The sequence below is a fragment of the Nothobranchius furzeri genome, chromosome 10, assembly GCF_043380555.1.
Source record: "Nothobranchius furzeri strain GRZ-AD chromosome 10, NfurGRZ-RIMD1, whole genome shotgun sequence".
In the NCBI taxonomy this organism is placed as follows: Eukaryota; Metazoa; Chordata; class Actinopteri; order Cyprinodontiformes; family Nothobranchiidae; genus Nothobranchius; species Nothobranchius furzeri.
In genome coordinates, this window is record NC_091750.1 from 47844659 (window position 1) to 47858244 (window position 13586).

A 13586-nucleotide genomic window follows, 5' to 3' on the forward strand; every position below is an offset into this window, starting at 1 on the left:
AGTCACCTGTCCACCCCATAGTCAGTCAGACTCCAGCTTCCACCTTGGGCATGACCAGCGAGCTGTCAAAAGACACCAGAGACAAAAATGTGGACCTCCACAAGGCTGGAAAGAGCTAGGGGCCAATTGTGAAGCAGCATGGTGAAAATATAGGTCAACTGTTGGTGCAATTGTTATAAAATGGAAGACGCTAAATACGATTGTCAGTCTCCTTCAGATGGGGCTCCATGCAAGATCTCACCTGGTGGGGTATCACTGATGATTAAGAGGTGAGGAACCAGCCCAGAACTACAGGGGAAGAGCTGGTCAATGACATGAAGCGAGCTGGCACCACAGGTTCAAAGGAATGTAGAAATGGTAAATGGCCTATATCTGATGTAACTCTGTGTTGCTCAGCGAGAGCTCCAAAACCTGACAGATCTAGAGGAGATCTGTGAGGAGGAGTGGGGCAAAATCCCTGCAGTGGGTGCACACCTGGTCAAGAACTTCAGGAAACCTTTGACCTCTAATTGGAAACTAAGGCTTCTGTACCAAAGATTAATCCTGATTTTCTTGGGTGTTCAAATGTGCAGCAGTTCAATGCAAATAAATTATTTAAAATTATACAATTTTATGCAATCGCTCCACGAATTCGGTTCGGCTTCAGCAATCCACTCCTCTCCCGGCTGCCGCCCCTGCTCGCTGCTACCACCATAACACTTTTATGATGGTGCATTTATTCTATGCTTTGCTATGTATTACTAACATTTATTTTTTACTGTATTTGATGCAATCACAAGAACAAAATTCACTTCTAATGCCTTTTTAATCAAAATTTTTTTGTTTACTTTGGATCTGAGTGTCTTTTACATTTTGCAAACTGTTGTAAAATACTTAAATATCCTCATGGTACATGTGATGTAGAACAAACCGACACATAGAGGATTATATACAAAAGAAAGAAATAGGAGAGAGACCAAAAAGCAATTTATTAAAAACAACATTTCAATTGAAACAGGCAGTTTAAAGCTGATCAAAAGTTTAAGACCACATGCCTTTAAAAGGCCAAATCTGTGCAAAAATGTGATCAGGTGGCCACACGGTCGTTCTGATGACATGACAGCAATACATGGTTGGGTTGTTAAAATGATTGAGCAGGTCTCTCGCTGCATTTGTTTAATGATCCTGAGGGTTATGGAACAAAAACTGTAGAATTTTACCAGCCCTGAGTTGGATTATGACTCGGTTTCAGATTATCTGGGTGGTCTCAGTTTAAAGTAACACCAAATAGTTTTTACACTTTAAGATAGAGTTTTAACATTGATTTCAGTGATTATGGGGTTAGACATGGGACCAGTTTCATATTTGACACCACTCTGCAGCCCTCTACAGGCCAGATATTGCACTTAACAGTTTTAGGGAGTGGCTAGGCGCTCTAGGGGGCACTCTTATACCTGCATTACGGCTGTTAGCTATTTTCTGTGCACTTAGCTCAGTTTGCTATCGCTAATCAAAAGCACAAGAAACATAAATATAAGTTTGTTTTTCTGTTGGCATCATGCGGAGCCTGGAAGTAAAGGTAAGAGAGTAATGTCCTTGGAGGTGAAGTAAAGAGCTAAAACCAGAGTAAACATCGGCGTGGCCTGCACTAGTTTTGGCAAGCTGAAAAAGGCTATGAAATCATGGGCTGATTGTGACCTAGCTTTGTTGCTGTTGGATTGTAAGTAATTTTTTTTGTCCAACAGTGTGGATTTTTTTTATTTGTGGCTTATTTAGTAAGTCTTGGCTCATGTTAGTGTTAGCTCATTGTCTAGCTACAACAGTTGTAATTCCACTTTCAACCAGTAAGGCCAAGGAGCAGGAAACTGCTCTGTGTTACTTTAATTTTGTCCTGATCAATGTTTTCCTTCTCTCGAACTTCAATCTCTAACGCATTTTATTGATCATTTGAAGCATTTTATGATTTTTATCTTACACTGCTTAAAAATATATTTTCTTATTCTTCAATCTCAAATATTAAAGCTAATAAATGTCTAGCCAGCTGTTATTCAAATTCTTAAATGTAACAGACTCACTTTTATTTTCACTTCTGAGACAGTGGTGTGTGTGTGTGTGTGTGTGTGTGTGTGTGTGTGTGTGTGTGTGTGTGTGTGTGTGTGTGTGTGTGTGTGTGATGTTAAAAACTCTTACAATACACCAAACTGCTAACAGTGAGGATAATGTAGTTCTTCCTTGAACCACTAGAGAACAGCACGTTATAATACTGACTACATTTCTCATCCCATCAGAAACAAGTCACATGACCCCTTTTTTTTACACACAGTTGAGTCACATTTTAACAGTAGAACATAACAATGTAAAAATTTCTAATAAACAATATGCTAATCTTAGCTAATCCCTCTTCTTTGCATCGGTGGTCATGCCGCTGGTGTAGAAGAGGACCTGGTATAGCAGGACAGAGCTGAGACATGAGGACAGTACGTGAGACAGACCAACAAGAGATCCATCATTCTAGAAGAAAAAAGTTTCAAAGTCAATAAATACGTAACTGAATAGCTTAAAACAGGCAGCTTTGGGTTTTGTTGTTTCTGTCTGCAAACCTGTAGAGAAACAGCAGCAACACCCAGAGAGCCCATCCACATCAGGAAGAGGGACACGGTGGACAGGTGACCTGTGTGGCCGTTGTGGTAGTTTGTTGCAGCTTGAATAACCTGGAAACACAATGAGACATTCCCAAAGTGGTCACAAACCAGACTTTTTCACGCAACGTGAGATGCTGATCTTTCACCTTGCTTGTTATCAAAGCTGCAACAGAGGAGGCCTCCATTAGAGAGACAACAGCTGCAGCTGCATATGAAGCCAGGAGGAACATCACCCCAGCAAAACCCAGCAGGAGCAGCAAACCTGACAGAAACACACAAAGTTTCAGACCGACGTGTTTAAAACTCCACACACAGATAAGCAACAGTTATCAGTGCTGCATGAAAACACTTTAGTACATTTATTAATTATTATTTATATTACAGACATTTGATTTATGTGTGGAATTATAATTTAAAGTTACATTTTTATAATAAAACATCTGTGACTGAAATTGACTGAAACAATAATAATAATAATCTGAAAATAAGAAAAACAAATCAATTAAATTAAAAGCAAGACTTACTTTCACAATACACACAACACAAATGTAAAAGTTATGCTATTTTTTTAATTCCTCACACAACATTTTAAAATACGTACACACAATTGCTGAGTTGCATCAGTGTGTGACAAGCATGATCAGTGCAAATATCAGCAAATTGCACCAATAGGTGCTCTTTATTTACATTGTAGTGGAGAATTTAAAACGTTCACCTGCGAACAAATCAACTCAAAAATTATGTTTCTGTAAAGCTTGCAGCTGCTGACCTCTGAGGGTTTCACCACGATAGTGCAGGATGAGGAAGACGATTGCTGCTGTCTGAGGCAGCGTGAGGAGCCTGTCAGCCCAGGCACTGATGGAGGTCACAAACACAGACAGAAAACAAGTCAGTCTTTGAAGATGGTATTTAGGGGATGGATGGCCACCAGGAATTACAGCAAAGGCCTGCCTCCCACTTTGCAGCTTTTCATTTCACTGCTTCCAAAAATGGAAGAAAAATAAATCTTTGACTTGTTTATCACTAATTTGCTTACAAGAATGGAAATTTGTTGGCCACGGCATAGACAGCAGGACAGGAGAAAGCATAAAGCTGCAGCAGGAAAGAGCTCAGACTCAGACCCTCTGAACTTCTCCTCCACAGTATCTTCAGCAGTTGAGGCAGCTGCGCTGCAAGATGATGATGCAGAGAAAATATAAAATATGCAAGGAAGAATAAATGATTTACAGATGATTTAGATGCTATTACTAACCAGGTCAAGCTGCATGATAATAATTTATAAACTCCCTCCTAAATCCTGACTTTCTGCACACAGCTGGATCAACATCCTGCTTGTTTACCTGCGCTGACTAGATCATGTAAAAGTAGAATGGGTTGATTTGCTGACTTTGATCAGGAAACCTACTAAGCGGGTTGTTTACTGTGTTAGTTTGGTTTTCCAGGTCTTACCCAGAAACGTGTCCAGAATGATCCAAAACCCGAGAACTTTATTCAGAACGAACTTCAGACACGGGGCTGTAAAACAAATTAAAAACACCAATGTATCGGACGACACAAGCAGGAAATTATGCTGAGTCATGACTTTATAAAGGGGTGTAAAAATAAGCGCGGAGATCTATTTTCTATTTTATGTTTGTGCGCTAAAACCTGCGCAAACTCCACCCCTCCTCCTGTTTTTCTCTTGCACATCTGGACGATCGTCTTACACTACCGCAGTTCTCACCGTGCAAGTGAAGGTGGACGAAAAACTCCTCGTAGCATTTTTCTGGCATTAAAAACCCAACCAGGAAGTCTTTAAAAACGGGAAACGTGTCCATGGTGGGTCAGCTGGAGCCTCAGATCCGCTCACCCGGAGTGGGGGTGGTGGGGTATGGGAGTGGTCCAAAGGTTCCCAAATAAAATACTCACAGGCAGTGGCGGATTTAGCAATTTGGGGGCCCAAGGCGAACACAGACATCGGGCCCCCTTACACAAAATTTTTGACAATCTTACCTTTAACTGGATTTGCAAAACTCTACCCTTCTGCCATGAGCTATTTTCCCTTTCTATTAGTCCTTCTCTTTTTCCTGTCTTTCTCTCCCTTTGAGTGCTTTCAACATTTGCTCTGCTTTCTTCTTCCTGTCAGTGCGCCTGTGCTTTTGCCTTTGTTGTTTATTTTTTTTTCCATTTTGGTCTATGTTTTCCTCTCTTTAAACATTTTCCATTGTCTTTCCTCTTCTGCTTCCTTTTGATGTTTACATTGAAAAACAATGCCACTTTTACAAGTGAAGATAAACGCTTTTTTAAAGCAAGCTGCTTCTTTCTCTTATTGGAGCTACTGGGATAACTCCATTTCATGCTTAATGTTTTGACTACTGCTTCGTGTTTGTTATGAATGCTCCCGCCTCTTCTTCTTTTTCTGCTTTCTCTTCTTCTTATTTATGGTCTTATGGCACTTGGCAAACAACAATTTAGTGCATTACTGCCACCAACTGGATTGAAGTGGAATTACTACCAATCGCTTCCTGTTTGTGCATCAGCCTCTTAAAGGAATAGTCCATTGCAGCATTAACAGAAGGAGTGCCAGCGGTCTGGGCTTGGGGCCCCCCAAAATGAGGGGGCCCCAGGTGGCTGCTGACCTATATGACTAATGGTAAAACCGCCACTGCTCACAGGGGGCACAAAAACAGGCACAAACTGGTAACGTGGCAGCATGTACATTTTAATGGGAGCAACATGAAACCGTGACTACTTTGACTCAACAGTTAACCTCAGTGATCACACTGACCAGGACACGTTTTCTCCTCACATAAAATCTGTAGCATGCATATTATTGTCATTCTGAACACGGTGTGGTCTAACAGGAACAAATGCCTGGTTCTTTGATGCACAAACAAGATGCTTGGCTCTTTTTTCTATGATGTAAGTATAAAATAGTCGTGGCCTCTCAAATAAGATTAGAGATTTTTAAATTTTTTGAGTAATGCGATCCTTCACTTGTTAGTGATGATGGTATTTTACTATTTTCAGGATTATTTTAAAGCACAGTAATTTTACTTGTTAAAGAGGGCATGTTATGACTTGTTTTTTCTAAAGTTACAATAGTTCAAACCAAACATGTTCATGAAGTTGTTTGCAAAACGCCCCTCTCACAAAAAGTGATTTCAGCTGTTTAATACTAGACATTTTCAGTACCTTCCAGAATAAGCCATTTCAAAATGAAGCTGGAGCTGGCCTCGCCGCCACCATCCCATGCTCAGGCTTCTATTAGCTGAGAAGCTTTGATATCCAATGCTGACATTTCTCAAAAGATGTATGTGTTTGTATTTTGCATTTGCATGCAGTAAAAATGCATGTAAAATTCTTTATTTAAAACTTGAGGTGGTGTGTAAGGATGTTGGACTAAAGCCTATGGCACACAGAAGACAGATGCGCTGTGCAATGGAAGCGCCGCGGCTTTGAGAAGTCAAATGGTCACATAGGACTCGCTATGCCGCTGAACACTTCTTGGAAAATCGCGTGATAGTCACAACATCACACGGGACTTGAGAACAGGAAGCGGAAAGTGATTCTTTTGTTTATATGTGGTCAGACTTGCTGTTGTGTTTTGTGAGACTAATCCAGTAAATCCGCTATTTATTAGAATATTTTAGGATTAATAGTGCTTCAAAGTCATAAATACTGTAAAGAAGTAGCATTTAGAAGCTCCTCGTCCATATTTTGGCGGTTGGGTTAGTGCCCTAGAGCCTTTCAACGTCGTAACGTCTGTTGTAAAGTACTTCACAATGTTGTAAACAGCCGCGCCATGGCACTTGAAACAGAACTGGCGCCTATCTTCAGCACCTCTGTGCGGACCAACGCTTTTGGGATGTGGCGTTGTGCTGCCTGTGTAGTTTTTAAAAATGAAGGCGCAGGTGTGACGTGGTGCAGGGCATCAGTCTTTCCTGTGTACCCCAGGCTTAATACTTTTACTCTATAAATATTGTGGCCCCTTGATGGTCCCATGCTCAGAAAAATCCTAGATCCACCACTGTAAGGTGGTTTGAGGCATGTAATTCCTAAAATCGAATGCTGACAAAAAACAGGCGGCCATATTTTTATTGTTTGGAGTGTTTAAAGAGGCAAAAAAAGACCCACATGGCAGCTCAATGGAACGCAAAGGGTGATTTTTGGATAAAATGTCCCCTTTAGGGTAACTAATAAGCTCTTGAGTGCAGACAGGATCCGCTTCTTTATTTGAGCTCAAATAATTTCTTGGATACTTTTGCAATATCTGCGTATTTCTCAGTATGGTCACGGGGAGATGGTGCCTTACTCCAGCATTTGTTAGGCAAGAGGCAGGAGACACTCTGGACCAGTTTCCACTCCATCACAGGGACAAACAACCAGTCACATACATACTCTCATTTAGGGAATATTAAGACATGTTGACCTAGCATGCATATTTTTGATCTGTTGGACAAAGCCCTTGTACCAAAACTCCACGCAGAAAGTCCACAGCTGGGATTTGAATCTGCAACCTTCTTGCCGTGAGGCTCAATGCAACCAACTGGGCCACCATACAACCGTTCTTGAAGTGTGGGTCATCTCCTGGCCCCAGTTTTACTCCATCCACACTTCCGGTTTTAAAAAAAAGCATGAAGAGGCAGTGACTGACAGCCACCCTGGGCAGAATATTTATATTTCTAATATGATGCACTAAAATACCAAAATGCTGACTACACACATCTACAGCACTATTAAACACTCATTTATACAGTTTATCAGCAAAATAGGTTTATTTGGTGGTAACTTGCTCTTTTATAAACGAGTCATTCTAGCAATTACAGCTTTCTGCCACCAAAACACTCATTAAAAATGTTTTTTATACATGCAAGGACTTCTCAAGGAGAGAGAGGAAAAAAACAGGAACTACCTGAGCTACAAATTACAGAACGAGTGTGTTTTCACTCTTTACTCTGAAAGCCACAGCCGGGATTCAAACCTGCACCCATGTTGAGAGGCAGTAGTGCTGCCAACTGAGCCACTGTGCATCTGTTCTTAAAGTAATTTTAATAATAAGTCCTTTTAACAACTTCTGTTTTTCCACCACCAAAATACTCTTCAAGAAATCTTGGTATTTATTCATGTTCCTGCTAGGGCTTTGAAGGAAACAAAGAAAAAAAAACAGGAACTATCTGAGGTACCCATTACAGAAGATTAGCGGCTAGCTCTGATGAAGATCGCAGGACTGATCGAAACTGTAAGCAAGGTAAAAAAAAAACTTTGCTGTGTTTAAAAAGAACTTAAAAATGCATTCAGAAGTAAAACACAGAATAAACATGCAAAAGTTACAGAACAAGGATGTTTTACATTAGTTGGTCACTCTTTACTCTGATGACATGTGCACTGGAAAATGCTCCCTCTGCATTGCCATAAGTCTGTACCCACTGGTGCTTATGTCCATCCTCTGCAACGCTCTACTGTTCTTTCCAGGCTGGAGCGTCAAGTATGTCTTATTACCAGTTAAACTACATTAAAACAGGTAAATTAGGCTCAGGGTGGAAGCAGAATATAATTTGCTGTGTTACGCTGCATCATCGTTGCACAATATGTGCTTCCTTTTTGATGCAGAGATCATAAACCCAGTTAATATAAAAACCAGTGAGTGCCTGTGTGAAGATCCTCTTGTAATAAGGTTATCTATTTGTACTGGCCACTCTGTTTGCTGTAGAATGTAGTTTGCAGGATTTGCAGCTTTTACATTGAAATCAGACAAATTATTCTTAGTCAAAAAGGAAATGAAGCTTTTTTTTAAATTCCTAAACTTGATGGTTTAAAAGTTTGTTTTAGATCCTGATCAAATGTTTCTGATTTATTCCTGTTTGAATGTGGCAGATGTTCTTCTCCATCGTATTTGCTGCTGTGGGTGTGGCGGGAGCCGTGTACAGTTTCATTGTATCGCTGGTCGGCTTGTCTTCTGGCCCTCTTTGCTTCACTGATGAAGGGAAATGGTATAAGCCTTTTAATAATAGGTGCTGAGCTAAAGCAATGAAATTGTTTACTTAATTATCTGAAATCAGTTTATTCATTCTGTGGGAGTGGTAAATTTAGTGCTTTAAGAGCTTGATATATTACCTTTACTCATGACCAATAAGCTGTGGTACTCTATATAAATATAGAATATCAACCTGCTTGGTCTTTGGATGTTTAAACAGAAGATTCTAGGATTCTTTGTTTATTCAGGGATTGTAAACACTTCGTTTTGATTCAAGGAAAGAGACAGGTTTATAAAAGTAAGAATTTATTTTCCAAATGATTAAAAACATGACAAGTTAACTAATATTACTGTGAGTGGATGGATCTAGGTGGATGGAATGTGATGTATGGTGCCTATGAGCATGCGAACTTTCATATCTAGCAAAGCTGGAGTTCTGGGTGAAAAGAATTTGGTTTGCATTAAGCTATGGGGTTGATTATTATCAAAAAGGCATCAGACGCTATCTGTGTGTCTACTTCACCCTTTCTTGGAGACCCTCTTCGTGGATCCGAAGGTCAGGGAGGTCGGATGACCTCTAGGCACCGAGGGCTGTAGAATACCCGTAGCACCCGACTCTCCGGCGTCTAGACGGAGGACTCTTAAGGAGTCGGAACAATATAAGCTTTGTTCTGCAGGAACCGTTTAACTGTGTCAGCAGTAGGCAGCTTTTAGCAAGGTTTTGGCAGCTTGCCAAAATTGTTCAGGGTAAAAGAGTGTCTCTCTGGGCGGTCGTTCCAGAGCTCTTTCTCTAGAACTGATGCTGGATGATGAGAAGATGGAATGCGACTGCTGAATCACCAGAGTGATTCTGTTTTAATATTCTCATATTATGATTTGTGTGTTGCCCTGCGATGTACTGGCACTCTGTCCAGGGTGTACCCCACCTGATTGGCCATTGACCGCTGGAGATAGACACCAGTCCCCCCGTGACCCTATGTGGTCAATGTGGGTTCAGACAATGGATGGATGGATGGATGGACGGATGGATGGATGGTTTGTGTGGCCAATCGGTGCGTGTCATGTTAAGGGATATTACCAAGACAACCTCAGAACACATGCCTTCTTGAGATACAGGATGCTCTTGATTTGTGGGTAAGAAAATATCTATGTGTCTGCAATTACATTAACCTTATGTCTCCAATGACCGATACTGAAGAGGTGACCTGTAGATTGAAAAACAGACCATTTACGGAGGCTACAATTCACAACCCAAGTAACATCAACTTGGACTTGACTTATGGTTGAGTGAACGCTGGCGCGTTTGGCTTCCGCTACTCACCGGTAAACTTTGATTGTCTATGTTAGACTGGCATTATCGGATTGTTGACTGACTGTAGATGTCAATATCAATCCTAACCTCCGTTATGTGGACCAACGGTATTCAAGTGTGGTCTGCACTCATCTGGATTTTATCATTCATCTTCCACCGACCTGCTGCTGGTCTCTTCCAGTACACAGCTGCTGAGCTCCTCAGGATTCGCCACCAGCCTGGATCTCCACCGGCTTCACTGCACCTCGACTCGGACATCTCTCATCTTCTCCATCTGAGATACGTCCACCGCGGCTCACGCAGGAACTTCTACTACCACAAATCCACTTCAGTCAATTCCTTCTGGTCCACCACTCACCGTCATCTTCACAGGAATTCATACCTCCATTCATACTCCTCGTTAGCCAGCCTTGCTAGGACAGCTAACGCTCATCGATGTGACAGCACAACCGTCAACTTCGGCCTTCTCAACATCCGCTCTCTCACTGGAAAAGGTCATTTCATTCATGATCTCATTTCATTCACAATCTCATCAAGGACCGTGGAACTGACTTCATGTGCCTTAGAAAAACTTGGCAGCAGCCAGCTGATGTCTCCCAACTCAACGACACTACTCCTCCCGGGATTGTTTATCTCACCAAACCATGCAGTTCTCGCGGGGGAGGTCTCGCGATAATCTATCGCAAGAATTGGAAAGTTTTGCCAGTGTCTGTCTCTGATTTTAAGTCCTTTAAGTATTTGGTTTTTAAACTTAATGGACCTGCCCCTACTATCATTGGATTAGTCTACCACCCCCCTAAACCTCACAAAGAATTTCTGTCAGAAGTCTCAGTACTGCTCACTCATTTATCTACACTCTCATCTAATGTAATAGTGCTTGGAGATTTTAACATACACGTGGACAACAGCGATCTTCCCCTTACCAAAGACTTCTCATCCTGCCTGGACAGCCTTGGACTTAATCAGCAAATGAACTTTCTCACTCCAAAGGACACTTGTTAGATGCCAATAAACTGTCGTGACCTGGAAGTATCTCAAGACTGGTCTGGTCAGCATCCGCTGCTTTTCTACCGGCTTCGGTGCCAGAGGAGGTCAAGCTGGACCTCAACATTCCTGATCTGACGGGGACTTCCGCCAAGGGTACGTAGACCGACAGATGGTGTCTTAATGTGTGTTATAAATCTCCAAACCAAGCTTAGCATGAAACATCATCTTCACTCCCATCAGAACTAATCGTTTCTCCGGATTTGCTGGTTCTGAACAACATTTCACACTACACCATCCTCAGTCTTATTTCACCTTAGTTACACCATGTGTTTAGTGTTTAAAGTTAGTCTAGTTTTAATTTGTTTAGTAATAAATCTTTAAACTTTAAAAACTTGACTCTCTTTCTTTTGTCTCTGAGTTAATACGAAGTGGTTACATAATCCCTGCAATAAAAAGTTCCAATCTTCTTGTTTAAATTATCCAAAGATCCATAAGACTGATTTCATATTTCCTATAGAATCTCACATCTTATGGTTCATTAAATAATATGTAAATTAAATCGTTACACACACGAGTTAACTGATACTAAAAAAAAGCCACAAAGTATGAAGATCCACACTGTTGGACAAAAATAGTATTACTTCAAGTGCAAGTAACACCTGAATTAACTTATTTTTGCTGATAACATGTATAGATGACTGTCTAATAATCAGTAGTGTGGCAGTTTAGTGCAACTTACTTTAAATTTAATATTTCAGCCCAAAACGTTAATTGTATCTCCATCTTCAGGTTAAAAACTTCTAATTTATCCTAACCGTAACCCTCTTGCGCATGCAAAAGTTTGTTCCTAGTTGTAACATCCCACTCCAACACAGTTAATGGGAAGTTTAGAATGAGCAACAGGGTTAAGGATGGGGGTGAGGGGAAGGTTAAATAGGTTAGAGGTTAAATGTCAGTAAAATGTGCGTTTTATCCCGGGTGTCGGAAACTGATGTTCAGGCAAACACTTGGTCACCCAGCGACAGTTTTCGACGCTTTGGGAATGAGAATGTGTTGTGTCAGCAAATTACTACGTCTGCACTGCACTGGTCTCCAGGTGAGGGAGCTGCACCTCCACCTGGCTCAACTCCTCACCTGTCGACATGACACGTTGGCGTTCTGAGCCACTTGCCTCCTTGAAAAATGGGGAGGAGGGCATTTTTTTAAGGAGGCAAGCAGCTCCAATTGCCAACATCTTATGATTGCGGTTAACAAGAAATCCTCAGTGCTGCTTTCTCAGTCCGCCAGGTGCCGCCTCTTTCAGAAGTGATTTCCTAACAGGAAGTGTGGATGAAATAAGTTTCTACCCATGCCTTGACTCCCACTTTAAAAGTCCAGTAGCAACAAATCCAGGTCACCATCAGTCCATATTTTTCTAGCCTCCTTTAGCACCCTCAAACTAGTGTAGGCAGTGCTGACTTCACTCTGGTTTTAGCTTTTTGCTTCACCTCCAAAGACATTTCTCTTTTCATTTTACTTCCAGGCTCTGCTACAATGCCAAGAAAATAGAAAAATGCTTCTTTTTGTGTTTTTTATTGATGGTTGGCAATCTTAAAAAGTTAACTGCTATCCTTTATATGAGCTACCGTCACAGCAAACAGCTATTGAGATATTCATGTTTAAGTGATTCTGATTTCACAGCGACCTGAGTTACGTGACTAACCATGCCACATGGACTCAGTGCAAAGAACCAAAAGAAGTTGTCCAGTTCAACATAGGACTGTTCATCAGTCTGGCGGTAGCCAGCGTTCTGCAGGCCCTGCTCTGTGCCGCTCAGGAGGTCATCAACGGCCTCTTTGGCTGCATCTGTGGAACCTGCAACAAACAGGTGCTGAATGTTGTGTAACATCTAAACTGCCTAGCTCACTTTACCCCATTCTACTGTTTTGTTATCATGAGTTTTATTTAACAGGAAGCATGATTGCATGTGGAGTAGAGGTGTGAAAAGACACCCGCATGCTGGAAAGTTTTAGTTGGTTTCAGTTTTCATGTTTCTAACCAACACAGTGTATTATTAGAATGCTCGATAAAGAGTTTTTCTGTGCAAATAGAAAAAAGAAAATGGGCTCAATGCAAAATGAACTGTTTTAACATGTGTAGTGATTAGTTACTTTTATTTTCCTGATGAAATATTAGTTTTAAAGCTGAGGGAGAAGATTGCGGAGTTTCTTTCTTTTACTAAGTTTGAGATGAAACATAGCTTTTGCTTTTATTAGAAATGCATTAACAGTCACTGTAACAAATGTATTTTCATTATATTACACTCTCATTCATTTTGTGATAGCAAGGCTCTTTCGACATATTTATTAACCATTTTATGCTATTAATTTAAAAATAGCTTTCAGAAGACAATGTTTTCATTTTAGGCAACACGTTGAATGAATCAAACGTTTTAAAATAGTAAAATCAGTCAGAAGGCAACAAAATAAGTTAAACAAAAATAAGAGTATTAAAATCCATGTGTTTTGGGGATTTTGTTCTTTTATATTTTTTGGTTGATAAGATAAAACAAGAGCAAAAATAAGGAAGAAGCAAAATTGAATAAAAATTTTAAGCTGAATAAATGAAAAATAAAAAGCTATAAAATCTAAACTTCAGGGTAGAAAAAAACAATACAATTGTAAAGATATAGGTAACATTCTCGTATAAGGTAAATAAAGTTATAAGTGAT

General features: G+C 40.5%; 1 protein-coding gene across 1 annotated transcript; it reads right to left on the reverse strand.

Moving 5' to 3' along the window:
• Positions 1 to 949: 949 nt before the first annotated feature.
• On the reverse strand, positions 950 to 4502 carry LOC107386490 (mannose-P-dolichol utilization defect 1 protein). The gene is made up of 7 exons (XM_015960912.3): positions 4345 to 4502; positions 4071 to 4136; positions 3658 to 3790; positions 3391 to 3476; positions 2768 to 2883; positions 2580 to 2690; positions 950 to 2490 (listed from the first exon to the last, which is right to left on the reverse strand). The coding sequence occupies exons 1-7, from the start codon at positions 4436 to 4438 to the stop codon at positions 2371 to 2373; spliced, it is 726 nt and encodes a 241-aa protein (XP_015816398.3). The 5' UTR covers positions 4439 to 4502; the 3' UTR covers positions 950 to 2370.
• Positions 4503 to 13586: the final 9084 nt, after the last annotated feature.